Here is a 19,164-nt window from a genome sequence, read left to right as displayed (position 1 = left end):
TTCTGAGGAACCTCCACACTGCTTTCCAGAGCGGCTGTACCAATTTGCATTCCCACCAACAGTGCAAGAGGGTTCCCGTTTCTCCACATCCTCTCCAGCATCTATAGTCTCCTGATTTGTTCATTTTGGCCACTCTGACTGGCGTGAGGTGATACCTGAGTGTGGTTTTGATTTGTATTTCCCTGATAAGGAGCGACGCTGAACATCTTTTCATGTGTCTGTTGGCCATCCGGATGTCTTCTTTAGAGAAGTGTCTATTCATGTTTTCTGCCCATTTCTTCACTGGGTTATTTGTTTTTCGGGTGTGGAGTTTGGTGAGCTCTTTATAGATTTTGGATACTAGCCCTTTGTCCGATATGTCATTTGCAAATATCTTTTCCCATTCCGTTGGTTGCCTTTTAGTTTTGTTGGTTGTTTCCTTTGCTGTGCAGAAGCTTTTTATCTTCATAAGGTCCCAGTAATTCACTTTTGCTTTTAATTTCCTTGCCTTTGGGGATGTGTCGAGTAAGAGATTGCTACGGCTGAGGTCAGAGAGGTCTTTTCCTGCTTTCTCCTCTAAGGTTTTGATGGTTTCCTGTCTCACATTTAGGTCCTTTATCCATTTTGAGTTTATTTTTGTGAATGGTGTGAGAAAGTGGTCTAGTTTCAACCTTCTGCATGTTGCTGTCCAGTTCTCCCAGCACCATTTGTTAAAGAGGCTGTCTTTTTTCCATTGGATGTTCTTTCCTGCTTTGTCAAAGATGAGTTGGCCATACGTTTGTGGGTCTAGTTCTGGGGTTTCTATTCTATTCCATTGGTCTATGTGTCTGTTTTTGTGCCAGGTTTAATTTTTTTTTAAGTTTATTTACTTTGGGGGAGAGAGAGAGAGAGAGCACACACAAGCAGGGCAGGAGCAGAGAAAGAATCCCAAGCAGGCTCCACACTGTCAGCACAGAGCCAGATGCAGGGCTTGACCCACAAACTGCGAGATCATGACTTGAGCTGAAACCAAGAGTTGAACTCTTAACCAACTGAGCCATCCAGGTGCCCCTAGTGTTTTAATTCTTGGTCTTACTCCCCCATCTTTTTGGTGAAAATGTTTTGCTAAAATTGCACTGATTAAGAAAAACTGAATGAATATTTAGTAGATTGAGAGAAAATGAGAAATGGGATTTTTCTTTTTTTTTTTTTTTTTTTAATTTTTTTTTTTCAACGTTTATTTATTTTTGGGACAGAGAGAGACAGAGCATGAACGGGGGAGGGGCAGAGAGAGAGGGAGACACAGAATCGGAAACAGGCTCCAGGCTCTGAGCCATCAGCCCAGAGCCCGACGCGGGGCTCGAACTCATGGACCATGAGATCGTGACCTGGCTGAAGTCGGACGCTTAACCGACTGCGCCACCCAGGCGCCCCTAGAAATGGGATTTTTCAAGCTGTAATTTTATAAGTTATATATTTTCTGCCTTGAAATAAAATCATGTTTTTTACACAAAGAAACATAAAATTATTTTTTTACATATTGGAAGTGAGAGATAAACAATTCCCCCAAACCTATCAAACTCTGAAGAAGGGGGTCCGTAAAATGTCCTCCAGGTTGTAACTTTTTAAAATATGGATTCTTGGGGGTGCCTGGGTGGCTCAGTCAGTTAAGCCTCTGACTTCGGCTCAGATCATGATCTCACCATTTGTGAGTTCAAGCCCCATATCAGGCTCTGTGCTGACAGCTCAGAGCCTGGAGCCTGCTTCAGATTCTGTCTCCCTCTCTCTCTGCCCCTCCCACACTCGCACTCTGTGTTTCTCTCTCTCAGAGATAAATAAACATTAAAAAAATTTTTTATTTGATTAAAAATTAGATCTGTGGGTTCTGTGTTGACAGTGTGGAGCCTGCTTGGGATTCTCTCTCACTCCCTCTCTCTCTGCCCCTCCTGCGCTCTCAAGATAAATAGACCTGGAGCAGTGACCTTTTCAACGATTAGAAGACTGTGACAAGTTTAATGTATTTTACACTTCACTAAGTTAGGTTGACAGACCTTTTAGGGCATAAATATATACTCTCATAAACTGCTAGCCCATTATTGGGAGATATATTGAAGTTTTGAATGCATTTAAATTGTATCTTGACTTGGGGCTTTATTTATGTTTGTTTGTTTGTTTTATTTTTTTTCCCCTTTTTTAAATTTAAATTTTAGTTAGTATACAGTGCCGTATTGATTTCGGGAACAGAATTCAGTGGCTCATCACTTACACACAACACCCAGGGCTAACCAAATAAGTGACCCCCTTAGTACCCATCACCCATCTAGCCCATCTCCCACATACCTCCCTCTGTCAACCCCATAGTTTGTTCTCTATCATTAAGAGTCTCTTGTGATTTGTTTCCTTCTTTTCTCCACCCCCCCCTTTCATATGTTCGTCTGTTCTGTTTCTTAAATTCCATGTATGAATGAAATCATATGGTATTTGTCTTCTCTGACTTATTTTGCTTAGCATATTTTGAGTTTTTAATTTGTCTAATTCTTCAAAACTTTAGAAAGTTCCAAAAGATTCAAGGATTTTTTTTTCATACATTCTTATTCAAATAATGAATTTTCAGAGAACACACTTTTACACTGCCACAGCCATGTGATGATCTCTGGCTCTTATAGTCAGATGATCCAGTAGTCACTGATATTGTTCATGGTGTTTGGATTAGCTTTGGCTTTTTACCCTTGCACAAGTGGAAAACTGTATCAAAGCCTCACTGATCAAGGTATATTTATTACCCTTTACTTAGATTATTTATTAAGTTTCCAATAATAAATTGCAATTGCTTTATCTTCACAGTTTTAGAGAAATCTATAGCTATTTTGAAGTAGTCTGTGAATGAATGTACTAAATAGTCCAGTTAAGTACCTACATGCTTCTCAAAGCAAGAAAGATTACGGAAATGTATTCAAGTTGAAATACAATACTTAATTGGCTGTCTTTGCATGCCTTGTATGAAGAACGGTGTACATTATTGAGAAAGCCGACTTAATATTTTTGTGAGAAAGTAGAATCATTTGAATAAATGGTTTTCTTAAAAAGAAGTGTGTTCATTTTATTTTGGAATACAGTGGCCAAGAAAATTAGAGTCAATGGCTTCATCACTCTTATTTTCTTTTCCTTTTCATCTTGTTAAATTCTACACACTAACTCATATTACTCTGGGAGTTGCTATTTTCTTTTTTTTTCTTTTTTTTTTTTTTAAGCGAGGCAAGATTTTATTCACGGCCGGGCCAAACCTGATCTCCTGATCGTAAGGAGAAAAGTACAGAGAATGGCCCCGAACAAAGGCAGCCGTGAGCTTCTCGGGAGTTGCTATTTTCATGTCATCCTTAAGTGTTTTTTGTTTTGCTTTAGGAAACTCAGAGTAACTTAGTTTCACATTGTTTTTGCATTACAAGTGCAGCTAATGTTTAAAATGAATGGAGTATTATAGTCTTAGCGGTAGATGTACAACCTACAAAGAACCTTTGTGAGCTGATTTTAGCAGCATTTTCTCAGCACTTCTGACAGAAACAAAAGACCCCACATATTTTAATATCAACCTTTGATTTATTTTTTTATTTAAAAATGTTTATTTATTTTTGAGAGGGTGGGGAGGAGCAGAGAAAGAGGGAGACACAGAATCCGAAGCAGGCTTCAGGCTCTGAGCTGTCAGCACAGAGCCCAACATAGGGCTCAAATCCACGAGTCATGAGATCATGACCTGAGCTGAAGTGGGATGCTTAACTGACTGAACCACCCAGGCACCCCTCAACCTTTTATTTTAAATGCTTCAGGATTTTCAGATTGAAAATCTGCTAGTTACAACATTTTAAGGCATTTCTTGTATCTAGAAGATACAAGAAGATGCATTTCTTGTATCTTTACAATGAAAATTATTATTTGATGTTTGAGTTATGCTTCTTTCCTATTTCTGTCTTCTCATCCTAGCCATAGACCTTTAGAGTTTAACAGTCTCATTCTTGGGATGCCTGGGTGGCTCAGTTAAGTGTGCACTTTTTAAAAAATATTTATTTTTGAGAGAGAGAGAATGCATGTGTGCGCGAGTGGGGGAGGAGCAGAGAGGGAGAGAGAGAATCCCAAGCAGGCTCCACACTGTCAGTGCAGAGCCTGACACAGGGCTTGAACTCACAAACTGTGAGATCATGACCCAAACCGAAGAGCCACCCAGGCACCCCGAGCCTTCAACTCTTAAGTCACATTTATGGACCAGCTCTTAGAAAATCTTATTTCCTTCCATAGATTGAGCTTGTCTCTTTCAAAATTCTGAGAAGAATTTAGTTTTGGGACTTGGGGGTGTCTTAACCATAGGTTAGTGTACTCCCTGGTATTATTGAGACCACCTTGTATCTGGATCCTACCTCTAGGTTTGTCACTGACTTATGATTGAGGAAGATGGGGACAAAAAAATTTCAAGGGAATTTTAAAAGACAGTAGTGTAAAATATTTTCAAAAATGGTTAAAATGCAAAAATTTTGATACTTCTATAAGCTTAGTTGTTTAGAACACAGGTAGTTTTTTGCATGTTTTGCTTTATAGTTCTTTGGGGAATGGCAAATGGTTTTTAAAAGTTGTTTTTAAAACTGTGAACTTATTTTGTTTGTAAGAAGTATACTGATGAAAAGAAAATAACTTAGTTCCCTTGGTTATTTCTTACAAAACAAAATTCCAGACTATTTTGTTTTCTAGAGAATTTTTTGAGTAGGAAATGTCAGTAAGCTGTTTTCTTTTGTAGCGTATTGTGTAAGAACACATTATTTGCTCAAATGAAAATTCCTGTTGCAATACCTTTAAAAACATCTTCAAATAATTGCATAATACCATTATTATAAGTAAGTACTCAAATGAACTCAATTTTTTTTTGGATAAACTTTTATCTCTTAAAGATGATTACTACAGGAAAGAGTAAAGCTGGGGAAATGAGTTCAATTATCACATTATTTGGCTGGAGGGCAAGTTTTAGAATCTTTTCTTCACAGTGCACATGCCCTTTTGTGACTTGTTAATCTTTTTGTCGCAAATTAATTACATGTTATTTATTGTGATGTAGGTAAATGGCTGTTCATCTATGAAATGAATTGCCTACAGATTTTGGCTGAATATGAACGTATGTGGTTTTAAGTATTTATAGAACTTAAGTATGGCTTCTAGTTAAATGATTAGAAGATAGAAAATCCAAAACTCCTTTATTATATGGTCCATTTCAAACATCCTCAGTTAATTTTATTAATAAAGCCCAGAAAGCATGATTTGTGGAATAGAGTTACATTTTGTGAACCTATTATGATGCTCTGGTCTTAGAGAATGCCACAGAATAACTTCATTCATTTTTCTTTGTCCTTTTAATTGCTTGGCTATATTTATATTGTCTTTTGAAAACACCTTCATATAAGTATGACTTAAGTTCACAGAATCAAACTTCCAGCTTTTATGAACTCTTCTGAATGTACCTGTCCTCTGAACTCCCATATTTTGTCCTGTACTTTCTTCCTCCTTATCATTGTAGCTAGTATATATTGAGTTCATATAAAAGGTACGACAATATATTATAATTTTATACATATTACCTTGTTTAATTCTCACAGTAAACCTTTGATACGTGTCATGTTACCTCTATTTTACAGGTTAAAGAAACTGATGTTTAGAGAGATTTAGAAATTTGTCCAATTCATGGAGTAGATACTTGTGAAGTTTGAGTTTCAATCCAGTTCTGTTAGACTCTAAAACCTGTTTTCTTCCCACTAAGTTGGATACTATATATCTGTTTCATTTTAAGTGAAATCCTGTGCTCATCTGGCTTCCCTACCAGAAGGAAGGACCCTCGGAGTGCCTGGATGGCTGTCAGTTGAGCATCCCACATGGTTTCAGCTTGGGTCATGATCTCATGCTGGCAGTGTGGAGCCTGCTTGGGATTCTCTCTCCTCCTCTCTCTCTGCCACTCCCCTGCAAAATAACTATATAAAAAAATTTTTTTTAAGTTAAAAAAAAAAAGGAAGAAGGACCCTCTGGAGGACAAAGACCTTGTTTTATTCATATTTATGTCTCCAGAGCCTGGTACCGATCCCAGAATTTTTTAAATGAGCACTTAATGAAAGACACTGACATCACTGAATGGTAGCAGTGAAGCATGTAGTTTCTTTTTCTTTTTTTTAAATTTTTTTAAATGTTTATTTATTTTTGAAAGAGAGAGCGAGAGACAGAGCATGAGCAGGAGAGGGGCAGAGAGAGAAGGAGACACAGAATCCGAAGCAGGCTCCAGGCTCTGAGCTATCAGCACAGAGCCCGACATGGGACTCGAACCCACACACCGTGAGATCATGACCTGAGCTGAAGTTGGACACTCAACCGACTGAGCCACCCAGGCGCCCCTGTAGTTTCTAAAGTATAGTCAGTTTACTGGTTCATGTACCTCCTATCCTTTTGATGTGGTTATACACAGGTGTGCATGCCCAAATACACATACACACACTCTTTCATCCTTAGTGATCCTGTGACAGTGAGAATTTTTGTTCTCATTTTGTAGAACATAAAATCAAGATCTAGGGTTGCCTGGCTGGCTCAGTTGGTAGAGCATGTGACTCTTGATCTTGATGTTATGAGTTCAAGGCCCATGTTGGGTGTAGAGATGACTTTGAAATAAAATCTAAAACACATTAAACAAGAAAATCGATATCTAGAAAAAATGAGACTTGCTTAAGAACATACCACTAGTTAGTGGCAAATCTGTGATGCAAATCCAGATCTTCAAACTTTATTTTTTTATTTTTATTTTTATTTTTTAATGTTTATTAATTTTTGAGGGAGAGAGGGAGACGGAATCCGAAACAGGCTCCAGGCTCTGAGCTGTCAGCACAGAGCCCGATGCAGTGCTCAAACTCACAAACCACGAGATTATGTCCTGAGCCGAAGCTGGACGCTTAACTGACTGAGTCGCCCAGGTGCCCCAAGATTTTCAAATTTTAAATCTTATAATCATCTACTCCAGGCTATCCATCTGTGCTAATTGAATCCTATACTTCATTTCTTAATATGTTTATTTGCTTGTTGAGAAATGATGGCAAGAAAACAAAGATATCCACAAATGGTTGTGTCTAAGACACCTTCTTTTGAAGTGATGAATGTATGCTCTTTGCTCAGTCTGTCTTATCTATCTATCTGTTTATTGAGAGAGAGAGAGAGAGAGCAGGGAAGGGGCAGAGAGAGGAGAGAGAGAATCCCAAGCAGGCTCTGCACTGTCAGCGCAGAGCCCGATGCAGGGCTCAAACTCAAGAACCGTGAGATCAGGACCTGGGCGAAAATCAAGTCAGACACTTAACTGACTCAGCCACCCAGGTGCTCCCAGTCTTTTTATATATACATAATATTTCATTTATTTTCCATTATGAAGCATAAATTTGGGGAGCAGTAATTATAGTTAGAATTTTTGTCAAGGGGGCGTCTGGCTGGAGTGGGTAGAGCATGTGACTCTTGATCTCAAGGTTGTGAGTTCGAGCCCCACGTTTGGTATAGAGATTACTTAAAATCTTAAAAGAAAAAAAAGAATTTTAGTTAAGGAATAAAATAGTCACAGCTCACAAACTATATGACCATATCACATTCTAATCAGCTGAATATAGGTCTAGCAAGATTCCTGGCACATGCAGAGGGTATTAAGGAGTCTGTATTGCAGACTTGATTGACGTACTGTGCTTCTTAAGTAGAAAGATTTGCCATACTAATACCTGAAAGAATGATAAGTTATAGGCAATCTGATGTTTTTGTGTAGAATAATCATGTCAGCACAAGTTATATGTTGTAATACAGGGATTTAAAGTAAAAATATATATCTACATGTGTAATATGAAACATGATATAAAGAGTGCATTTAACATATCTTAAACATTTAGGATTTTTCTTTTTTTAGGCTCATATTATTTTTTCAGTAGAATTTTTTTCCTAAATAAAATTGGTCTTTCATCTGTATCAACATTTTTGACATGTTTGATAGTATATTCATTTTTTTCTAGTAATGCTAAAAGAACTAAAAGACTGGTAAGTTTGAGTAGGTAGTGTATATGATACTAAATTACGGGTTAGAAAGACTTTAGCTTATCAATATTTGAAGATGCTAGTATTTTATGTTTTGCAGTGGACAAATTGCCTCCAAGTTTTAATCTGGAAAAGGTTTACAACTACATGGCTTTTATATTTTTACTACTTCTATTAGAGTTTCTATACAAATTATTCAAATCTTGATTATAAAAGAGAAGATGAAAGTGTAAACACATTATTCAAACAGCACGAAGAACAACCATGTTGTTTCTCAGTTTTATTCAGTCATAAATGCAAAGCAGAAGTATGTAACATGTCATTGGATTTTATTTTGCTTTACTAGCTCCTCAAGAGTTACTGATCTATGAAATGGCAGAGAATGGAAAAAATTGTGACCAGAGACGTGTAGCAATGAACAAGGAACAATATAATGGAAACTTCACAGGTATGGTGATTTGGAGAGAGAAGATCTACAGGTTTAAATGATATCCTTTTCAGTGGAGTAAAATAGAAATATATCTAATATTTACTGTCTTTTGTTAATATATGATAAGTATGTGAGATTCTTATATATTTTATATAACATTACAGAAATCCCCCCTGCCTCTTATCTGTGTTTTGTTTTTCCATAGTTTCAGTTCCCCATGGCCAACTGCAGTCCAGAAACAGAATGATCTATTGTCAGAACATCAGTAATAGCCTAATGCCACATCACAATGCCTACATCATTCACTTCACTTCATCTTATCACATAAGCATTTTATCATCTCACATAATCTCAAGAAGAAGGACAGTACAATAAGATATTTTAAGAAAGTTACATTCATATAACTTTTATTAAACTATATTTTTATAATTATTTTATTATTGGTTATTGCTGTCAATCTTACTGTGTTGAATTTATAAACTTTAGCATAACTATGTAGGTATAGGAAAAAACATAGTTATATATAGAATTCAGTACTCTCTGGTTTCAGGCATCCACTGGGCATCTTAGAACATGTCCCCTACGGATGAGGGGGGGACTACAGTAATTATCTTTTTTTACCCCTCTTAGTAAATGAAATTTATGGGTCCGGGCCTATATGGTGAATTTTCACAGTGATAGCAGAAGCAGCCTAGCCATAGTTTCATCACCAGTGTTCTGGGTACAAGGTTATTATTTGTTAATCTTATGCTGTGGTCAGTATTTATTTGGCTTTGTTTGGTGCTCAGTGTTATCATGCTATTTTGTAACTTTAGAAGTAGATTGTAAATTTACTTATTACACTAATCCTAAATGTATAATTATCAAAAAGTCAATGTGATTATTGTGAGTTTATTTTATTTTAAATGTTTTTTTTTATTCATTTTTGAAAGAAGACAGAGAGAGACAGAGCATGAGCAGGGGAGAGGCAGAGAGAGAGGGAGACACAGAATCTGAAGCAGGCTCCAGGCTCTGAGCTGTCAGCACAGAGCCCGATGTGGGTCTTGAACCCACGGACCGTGAGATCATGACCTGAGCTGAAGTCGGACGCTTAACTGACTGAGCCATTCAGGCTCTCCTATTGTGGGTTTATTTTAAAGTTTTCATTTGCAACAAATAAATTTATACTTTAGCCAAATTTGGAATTTGTAGTAAATTTCAGTATATTTTACACTTATTCAAACATTTAAAAAAATAATAATAATAAAAGGCCCTGAAAGCCCTGAAACTATGGCTTTTATTTATATAGATGGTTAAAGTAGGAACTTTCCTTCATGTGTTTAAAGGAAATGAAGGCTTTTTCACTTCTGTTAATTATAATGGTTTTCTTCTTGATTTGTAGTTGTTTGACATCTTAACCATACTGCAAATAATATTCCAGCATGGTAATATTCTGTTATAGAAATTCTCTTACATTGGAAGAAGTGCAAGCTATCTGAAATAGTAGTTTCTGTGTTTTGATCACTACATTGCCTTGCAGGGCACATTTTGCAGCACTTATCTGACTTTCAGGTTACTCTGATTATTGATAAATTTTATATCATTGCACCAAAAATTTCAGGATGTAGAGATAAGCATGCATATGTCATAGTCTCTTCACATTAGTGTGAAGTAACTCCACAATAGTAGCTTTTGCATGTTGTTTTTTTCTTTCCTTTCTCTCAATAAGCATGTGCATTTATATATTCTTCCCCTGCCGCCTAACCCCTTGGAATTTAAAATTAATGTCAGTATGACACACTTACTGTCCTGTACTGTGGTATTTTTTAACTTTGTATTTCCTAGAGATTGTGCTATAACTGTAGTCTTCATTATGGCTGCTTAGTATTCCATTGTATCAGTATACATACTTTAACCACTCCTCTGTCTTCCGTTAACATTTAGGTTGTTTATAATTTTTTGCCAAGACAAGTAACACTGCATTGAATAAACTTGTACAAAAGACATATCACCTCATACCTAATCATTCTTAGAAATGGGATTATTGGGTTATAGGGTATGTGCATTTGTAATTTTGATAATAACTTTGTACACTAAGTGTCAGAGTCTTCTCAGAGCTTCACATATATTAACTCATTTAATCTTTGTGATGACCCTAAAGAAGTTAAGTACTATGTTCATCTTCATTTCAGAAAAGAAAAAACTGAGAGATAGAAGGGTTAACTAACTTGCCTGCTGTCTCATGACTTGTAGGCAAGATTTGGAACCAAGTAGTTTGCCGTCCCATTTTGAGCTCTAAACCACTTTGCTCTGTGATGTGATACTAAATCACCTTTCATGGAAGGTGGGCTAACTTAGTATCCCAGTAGTGTACAAGAAAAGTAACTTGTGTCCTGACAATAATTGCTAAAATAGTCCTCAGAGCAGAGCAGAATCACCTAACCCAGACGTATCATAACGTGAATCACATTGCTTATTTTTTGAGGTTTGTATACAGTCCTTCAAATGTGATATGGGAAAGTAGGTGAATTTTTAAAGTGATTGGGAAAAGCGAACATTCTCTTTTAACTTCTGCCCTAATGTTTTTCAGACCCTTCTTCAATGAATGAAAAGAAGAGGAGGGATCGGGAAGAGAGGCAGAATATTGTCCTGTGGAGACAGCCACTCATTACCTTGCAGTATTTTTCTCTGGAAATCCTAGTAATCTTGAAGGAATGGACCTCAAAGTAAAGAGTCTTCCATTACCTTTTAAATAAATTTTATTTACTAATTTTAGAAATCTTTAACAATCTCCTACTCTCTACCTCCTGCTCTTTCCATATGAATTAGTTAAATTTATTTATTTTTGTTTTTTATTTTTTTAACATTTTTATTTACTTTTGAGAGAGACAGAGACAGAATGTGAGTGGGTTAGGGGCAGAGAGAGAGGGAGACACAGAAGCAGAAGCAGGCTCCAGGCCCTGAGCTGTCAGCACAGAGCCTGACATGGGGCTCGAACTCATGAGCTGTGAGATCATGACCTGAGCCAAAGTTGGATGCTCAACAGACTGAGCCACCCAGGTGCCCCAAAATTTAGAATGTTTTAGGAATATATTTATTTTCCTTTCTATAGTTTCAAGAAAAATAGGGAACATACTGCTATTTGCTCACTAGATTATTGCAATTGACTTCTGTCTCATGTTGAATCTTTTACACAAAGGATAACATAGGAAACAAGATTTTTTTCTTCTGGCTTTACCTTTTTTTAAAATTTTTTTTTTCAACGTTTATTTATTTTTTGGGGGACAGAGAGAGACAGAGCATGAATGGGGGAGGGGCAGAGAGAGAGGGAGACACAGAATCGGAAACAGGCTCCAGGCTCTAAGCCATCAGCCCAGAGCCCGACGCGGGGCTCGAACTCCCGGACCGCGAGATCGTGACCTGGCTGAAGTCGGACGCTTAACCGACTGCGCCACCCAGGCGCCCCATCTTCTGGCTTTACCTTTAAGAGAACTTAGGCTTGTGTACACCAGACACACTGAATCTTTAGTAGGACAGAGTTCAGGATACATGGCACTTTTACTGACAGTTTCAGCCAGTGAAAGAGGACTCTTCCCTGGAAATGTGTTGTATCTTTAAATTTAGTACTTATCAGGCCTGTTTCAGATATCATAAAGAACAAGTTGAACTTTTACATGCCTTATCATTTTGAACTTGGTTTCCAAATTATTATTATTATTATTTTTTTTTTTTTTTAAGAGAAAGAGCATGGATGCAAGTTGGGGAGAGGGGCAGAGGGAGAGAGAGAGATTCCCAAGTAGTCTCCATGTTCAGTGTGGAGCCCAACGCAGGGCTTGATTCCATGAGCCTGGGATCATGACCTAAGCCAAAATCAAAAGCCAAATGTTCAACTGACTGAGCCACCCAGGTGCCCCATCTTTTTTTGTTTTTTAATTATTACTATTTTTTAATTTGCATCCTAGTGAGTTAGCATATACTGCAATAATGATTTCAGGAGTAGAATCCAGTGATTCATCCTCTGCATATAACACCCAGTGCTTATCTCAACAAGTATCTTCCTTTTTTTTTTTTTTTTTAAATACATTTATTCTTTTTTGAGAGACAAGACAGAATGTGAGTGGGAGAAGGGCAGAGTGAGGGAGACACAGAATCTGAAGCAGGCTCCATGCTTTGAGCTTTCAGCACAGAGCCTGATGTGGGGCTTGAACTCACAGACTGGGAGATCATGACCTGAGCTGAAGTCAGACGCTTAACTGACTGAACCACCTAGGCACCCCACCAACAAGTATCTTCCTTAATGCCGCTTGCCTGTTTGGCCCATCCCTCCACCCATAACCCCTCCAACAACCCTCAGTTTGTTCTCTATATTTAAGAGTCTCTTATGTTTTGTCCCATCCCTGTTTCTATATTATTTTTGCTTCCCTTCCCTTATGTTCATCTGTTTTGTATCTTAAATTCCACATGAGTAAAGTCATATATTTGTCTTTCTCTGACTGATTTTGCTTAGCAAAAATCTCTGACTTATACACTCTAGTTCCCTCCACAATGTTGCAAATGGCAAGATTTCATTGCTTTTGATCGCTGAGTAATACTCCATTGTATATATATATCACATCTTCTTTACCCATTCCTATGTCGTGGACATTTGGGCTCTTTCCATACTTGGGCTGTTGTTGATAGTGCTGCATGGGGTGCATGTGTGCCTTGGAAACAGCACACCTGTATCTTTTGGATAAATACCTAGTGATGCAATTGCTGGGTCGTAAGGTAGTTCTATTTTTAATTTTTTGAGGACCCTCCATACAATTTTCCAGAGTTGCTGCACTAGTTTACATTCCCACCAGCAGTGCGAAAGGCTTCCTCTTTCTCCGCATCCTTGCCAACAACTGTCGTTGCCTGAGTTGTTACTTTTAGCTATTCTGACAGGTATGAGGTGATATCTCGTTGTAGTTTTGATTTGTATTTCCCTGATAATGATTTGAGCATTTTTTCATGTGTCTGTTAGCCATCTGGATGTCTTCTTTGGAGAAGTTTTCTATTCATGTCTTTTGCCCATTTCTTTACTGGATGGTTTGTTTTTTGGGTGTTGAGTTTGATAAGTTCTTTATAAATTTTGGATACTAACCCTTTATCTGATATGTCATTTGCAAATATCTTCTCCCATTCTGTCGGTTGCCTTTTAGTTTTGCTGATTGTTTCCTTTGCTGTGCAGAAGCTTTTTATCTTGATGAGGTCCCAGTAGTTCATTTTTGCTTTTGTTTCCCTTGCTTCCGGAGACATGTTGAGTAAGAAGTTGCTGTGGCCGAGGTCAAAACAGTTTTTGCCTGCTTTCTCCAGGAGGATTTTGATGGCTTCCTTTCTTACATTTAGGTCTTTGATCCATTTTGAGTTTATGTTTGTGTATGGTGTAAGATAGTGGTCCAGGTTCATTCTTCTGCACGTTGCTGTCCAGTTTTCCCAGCACCACTTGCTGAAGAGACTGTCTTTATTCCATTGGATATTCTTTCCTGCTTTGTCAAAGATTAGTTGGCCATACGTTTGTGGGTCCATTTCTGGATTCTCTATTCTGTTGCATTGATCTAAGTATTTTTATGCCAGTACCATACTGTCTTGATGATTACAACTTTGAAGTCTGGAATTGTGATGCTTTCAGTTTCAGTTTTCTTTTTCAGGTTGCTTTGCCTACTATTCGGGGTCTTTTCTGGTTCCATACAAATTTTAGGATTGTTTGTTCTAGCTCTGAGAAGAATGCTGGTATTGTTTTGATAGGGATTGCATTGAATATGTAGATTGCTTTGGGTAGTATCAACATTTTAACAATATTTGTTCTTCCAGTCCATGAGTATGGAATATTTTTCCATTTTTTTGTACGTCTTCTTCAATTTCTCATAAGCTTTCTATCGCTTTCAGTGTATAGCTTTTTCACTTCTTTGGTTAGGTTTATTCCTAGGTATTTTATGGTTTTTGGTGCAGTTGTAAATGGGATCAATTCCTTGATTTCTCTTTCTGCTTCTTCATTATTGGTGTTTAGAAATGCAGCCGATTTCTGTGCGTTGATTTTATATCCTGCGACTTTGCTGAATTCATGGATCAGTTCTAGCAAGTTTTTGGTGGAATCTTTTGGGTTTTCCATATAGAGTATCCTGTCATCTGCAAAGAATTTTCTCAAGTTTGACTTCCTCCTTGCCGAGTTGGATGCCTATATTTTTTTTTAACTTAAGTAAACTGTACACCCAACGTGAAGCTCAAACTCACAGTCCTGACATCACGACATGCTCCACTGACATGCTCCACTGACAGAGCCAGCTGAATGCCCCAAGTTATTATTTTTAATAGTATCTTACATTTTTATTGTACATACAGTTTATTAAACATTTTGTAATATTTTTCAGTTCATTTGATCCCTAAAGCAACTCTGTGAAAGCAGTAAAACAAGTTTATGATTACAGTTGACCCTTGAATGACATGGGGATTAGGGGTGTCAATACCCACACAGTTGAAAATCCGTGTGTAAATTTTGACTCCTAGAAAACTTAACTAGTAATAGCCTACTTTTTAAAAAAAATTTTTTAATGTTTATTTTTGAGAGAGAGAGAGAGAGAGAGAGAGGGAGAGAGAGAGAGAGAGAGAGGTGGGGGAGGGGCAGAGAGAAATGGAGACAGAGAATCCAAAGCAGGCTCTTCACTGTTAGTGCAAAGCCCGACGTAGGGCTCGAACCCATGATCTGTGAGATCATGACCTGAGCCAAAGTTGGATGCTCTGCCGAGCCACCCAGGCACCCCAGTAATAGCCTACTTTTGACCAGAAGCCTTTGTACCTTATATGTATTATATACAATATTCTTACAATATAGTAAGCTAGGGAGAAGAAAATGTTGTTAAGAAAATCATAAGGAAGAGAAAATACACTTACAGTACTGTACTGTAAAAAATCCACATGTAGTCCCTGCACTGTTCAGACCCATATTGTACAAGGGTCAACTGTATTATGATTTTATTTTGTTTTATTTTTATTTTTATTTAGTTGTAAATGTTTATTTATTTATTTTAAAAGAGAGAGAGGAGAAGGGCAGAGAGACAGGGAGAGAGAATCCCAGTCAGGCTTTGCACTGACAGCAAAGAGTCCAGTGCAGGGCTCGATCCCACAAACAGTGAGATTATGACCTGAGGGAAAACCAAGAATCTGATACTTAACCAACTGAGCCACCCAAGCACCCCAACTATATTATGATTTTAAAAATAAGACATAGAATCAGATTGGTTAAACATCTTACTCAAAGTGTAATACTTAGGGACTCTGATCCAGGTCCTCTAACTTGAAGGCCAGCGCTCTTTTCATTATATATATATTTCATTATATTAGATCAGTCTTTTGGGTAAGGGAAAGGTTACCATAGGGTTTATGATAAAAAAAAAATTGGGTGTTCTATACTATGTATCTGCTCATGGCCTCCTTCTGTACCCTAAGAGACCATCATGTTTAAGGACAAGAGTTTAACCCCAAAAAACATTCTGTAGCTGTGCTAAACAACCTAAGTGCTTCAACAAGAAATTGTTTTGGGAGTGCTGAATCCTAAAAATGAGACTGTGAGATATTTCATTTATTTTTGTTTTTAAGATTATGGCATCGTCAAAGCATTGTGGTATCTTTTTTATTGCTGCTTGCTGTACTTATAGCTACGTATTGTGTTGAAGGAGCACATCAACAGGTAAGAGGTTCAGCAACTCTTTCTATTCCATTTTATTTGTTTTTTTTAATGATTGTTTTGAGAGAGAGAGAGAGAGAGAGAGAGAGAGAGAGAGCACCAGCCAGGGAGGGGCAGAGAGAGGGAAAAAGAGAATCCCAAGCAGGCTTCACACTGCCGGCACAGAACCTGGCACGGGGCTCGATGTCACAACTGTGGGATCATGACTTGAGCCCAGATCAAGCGTCAGACGCTTAACCGACTCAGCCATCTAGACACCCCTCTGTTTCTATTCTTGTACCCTCCCTAATCCCAAACAGTTTCAAAATGGGACTGTTGTGGATTTGATAAAATTTCTGCCCTCCACATTTTTAGATTTGGTTTTGTTTTTTACATTTATATCATAAATGATATCTCAATGTCTTAAAAGATCAAATATTAAAAATATTGTGGCATTTCATGGCTGCTGAGCATTTATATTCAGCATATATCATTTCTTTTTATTTTCAAGGATTCAAATGTAACTTTCCTGATGGTGTTTAGTCAAAACTTTGGTTAAAAATAGCAAAACATTAATGTATTCTAATAGGAAATGGTTCTAAAGTAGTATTGTTTTATATTTTACAACAGTTCACCTCTAATTTCAGAGAAGTTTTTATAGTTTTAAATGCATTTCTTTTAACTATTTTGAAGAAATATATGTATGCCATTAAGAGTTTGTAAGGAACTGGTTTGAAGAATTTAATTGCCAGTGTGAGAGTCTAGAATCTAATATGTGGAATGCTTCCAACAAGTCCATAGCTCAGTGGACTTCAGTTTGCTCTTGTTTGAAAAGCATCTTGGTCTTCAATATACAAAAATAATTGTATTCCGTTTTTGTACTTTGATTAAGAAGAATATATTCCATTCACAAATATGTGAACAACTGTCCCACTCTTACCACTGTTTATTATGATGCTTTCTTAAAGTTTTTGTAACTTTTAAATACCTTTAAAACTTTTATTCTCATAGTTAAATCATATTAGTAATTTGCATTTTTCCTATAAATGTCATTCACAATAGTAGGACTTTAAAGGTCTAAAAACAAGATCTGTATTCTAATTAGATGAATTTTTTGTCTCTCTGCTGTCACATATACGAGGAATTAGGCCTCTTCAAGGAATTTTTATTCTTAATGCTTTCTTCCTATTAGAAACTTATTTTAGTTGGTTTGTTTTAGTTTGATTGTAGGTGATAAATAATGTATTTTTGCTTAACAAGTTTGTTTTTCCCCCCACTGCGTCCATTTTGTTTTTCAGTATGTGCAACGTATAGAGAAACAATTTCTCTTGTATGCCTACTGGATAGGCTTAGGAATTTTGTCTTCTGTTGGGCTTGGAACAGGGCTGCACACCTTCCTCCTTTATCTGGTAAGAATAACTTTTAATAAGCAAGATTGAAAGAGATGTTTTAATTGGTGCTTGAGGAATTAAAATTCTAGGATTTTTAGTTACTACCTTTGCATTTTAGAAGCACTCTAATCCTCAAATCATGTGTTTTTAAGTTTGATTTAGAATTGTTTTGTTTTTCCTTTTGGGTTGAGGATTTAAAAAGAGAAGAGGGAAAAACCCTTGGGCAATTGAGATTGTTCACTTAAATTAATTCAGCCAGGAAATGTTCCTTCCAGGTTTTGGAATAATGGTTCTTTTGCTTATGCAATGGTCATTTTAATAGCTGAAGTTCTTTAAATGTACAAGATTTCATGTAAGGCTTAGAATTAATTTGAACAGTTTGCTTTCTCTGTTAATCAGCAAATGAGAAATGGTGTCTTCCCTCATGTTCTCAAGTACCACATGCATACACCTGGATAGTCATTTTTGGTATTCTTACTGAATGTAGTTAATGAAGTATATATAACACATGTCGAACTGAAAGCTTTCTTAAATCCTTTTAAATCAAAGTATAAAATGTACCCCTCCTCAAAAATACTGTTTTACTTAGTTGAAAATGGGGAGATAAAAGATAGGTTTTCCTTTAAACATTAACAAATGTACTGATGTAATAGCAGAGCTAGGACCAGGGGGTGATGAGCAAGACATCTAAGGAACAGAATTTAAATGGCACTCTCACGGTCATGTAAGTATGGACTTGAGGAGTGAGTGCTCATCAGATTTTGTGCCCTGGATTCCTCTCTTGTTTCACTCTATTCCTTTTGCTGAGGAATTGAAAACAATTCCATATTTGAAAAAAGCCTGATCTTGATTGGGGAAAGACAGGTGAAAAGTTGTCACAGCAGTACTGATTCCCGAATAAAGTTCAACACGGCAAACGTTTCCAATCTTTATGTTTCAATGAATTCATTTCAGAAGCAGATATGGTAAGTATTAAGGAATGATTGTTCAGAAGGCTGCTAAATTAATAGTCTGAAGAATAATTTGAGAATCTATAATTCATAACTTCTCCAAGTTTATGGGAGTTTAAAATCTGGAATTTTAGAATTCTGTTCATGATTGCTCGCTGATTTAATCCCAAATAGGGACATAATCCCAGAGAACTAATCCATATCAGTGTTTCTTTAATAACTAAATTCTTAGACATATAATACTATATTTGAGGTTGAGGGAGAGGAGAAAAGAAGGAATTAGAGGTTATAGGTTACCAGTCTGTTCTAAATCTTTCTTCTGAGATTCTTTGGGAAAACCAGATTAAGGAACTAATTTGTAGCACTGGATTAATTTAGAAGTATCTAAAAAGCAACCCAGGTAGCAGATTCTGATGAATCTTAAAAGTGATTCTAATGAAATGTAGAAATTGCACAATAAGTTAGGGTAAAGAAATTTGAAACAAGGAAGTTATATGTTTCCTGTTTCTTTTCATATCCATGAGAAACCTTTATAAGGTGACATTTATAAAATGTCGTGATGTGAAAACATTATTATTTTAGTTCCATTGATATCCAGTAAAGGTTTTAGAAACATACAAATAATCAATAATTATTATAAAATTCATTTGAGTGAAAAATCAAGTCTTTGCTTCCATAAATTAACTAGTTACTTCT

At 36.7% G+C, this 19,164-nt stretch overlaps 2 protein-coding genes across 4 annotated transcripts in view; one reads left to right on the top strand and one right to left on the bottom strand.

The window, feature by feature from the left end:
* VMP1 (vacuole membrane protein 1) overlaps nt 1-19,164 on the top strand; it is a 132,210-nt gene that overhangs the window by 17,003 nt on the left and 96,043 nt on the right. For all 3 annotated transcript variants that reach the window (XM_043583895.1, XM_043583893.1, XM_043583894.1), the window contains exons 2-5: nt 8,381-8,482; nt 11,034-11,169; nt 16,061-16,151; nt 17,426-17,536. In XM_043583895.1, coding sequence (XP_043439830.1) covers nt 8,407-8,482; nt 11,034-11,169; nt 16,061-16,151; nt 17,426-17,536 — 414 coding nt within the window. In that variant the 5' untranslated portion in view covers nt 8,381-8,406. The remainder of the gene's footprint in view (nt 1-8,380; nt 8,483-11,033; nt 11,170-16,060; nt 16,152-17,425; nt 17,537-19,164) is intronic.
* PTRH2 (peptidyl-tRNA hydrolase 2) overlaps nt 1-19,164 on the bottom strand; it is a 58,755-nt gene that overhangs the window by 23,592 nt on the left and 15,999 nt on the right. The gene's annotated exons all lie outside the window — the stretch shown is intronic.

The sequence above is a fragment of the Prionailurus bengalensis genome, chromosome E1, assembly GCF_016509475.1.
Source record: "Prionailurus bengalensis isolate Pbe53 chromosome E1, Fcat_Pben_1.1_paternal_pri, whole genome shotgun sequence".
Taxonomy (NCBI): Eukaryota; Metazoa; Chordata; class Mammalia; order Carnivora; family Felidae; genus Prionailurus; species Prionailurus bengalensis.
This window is presented reverse-complemented; position numbering and strand designations above follow the sequence as displayed.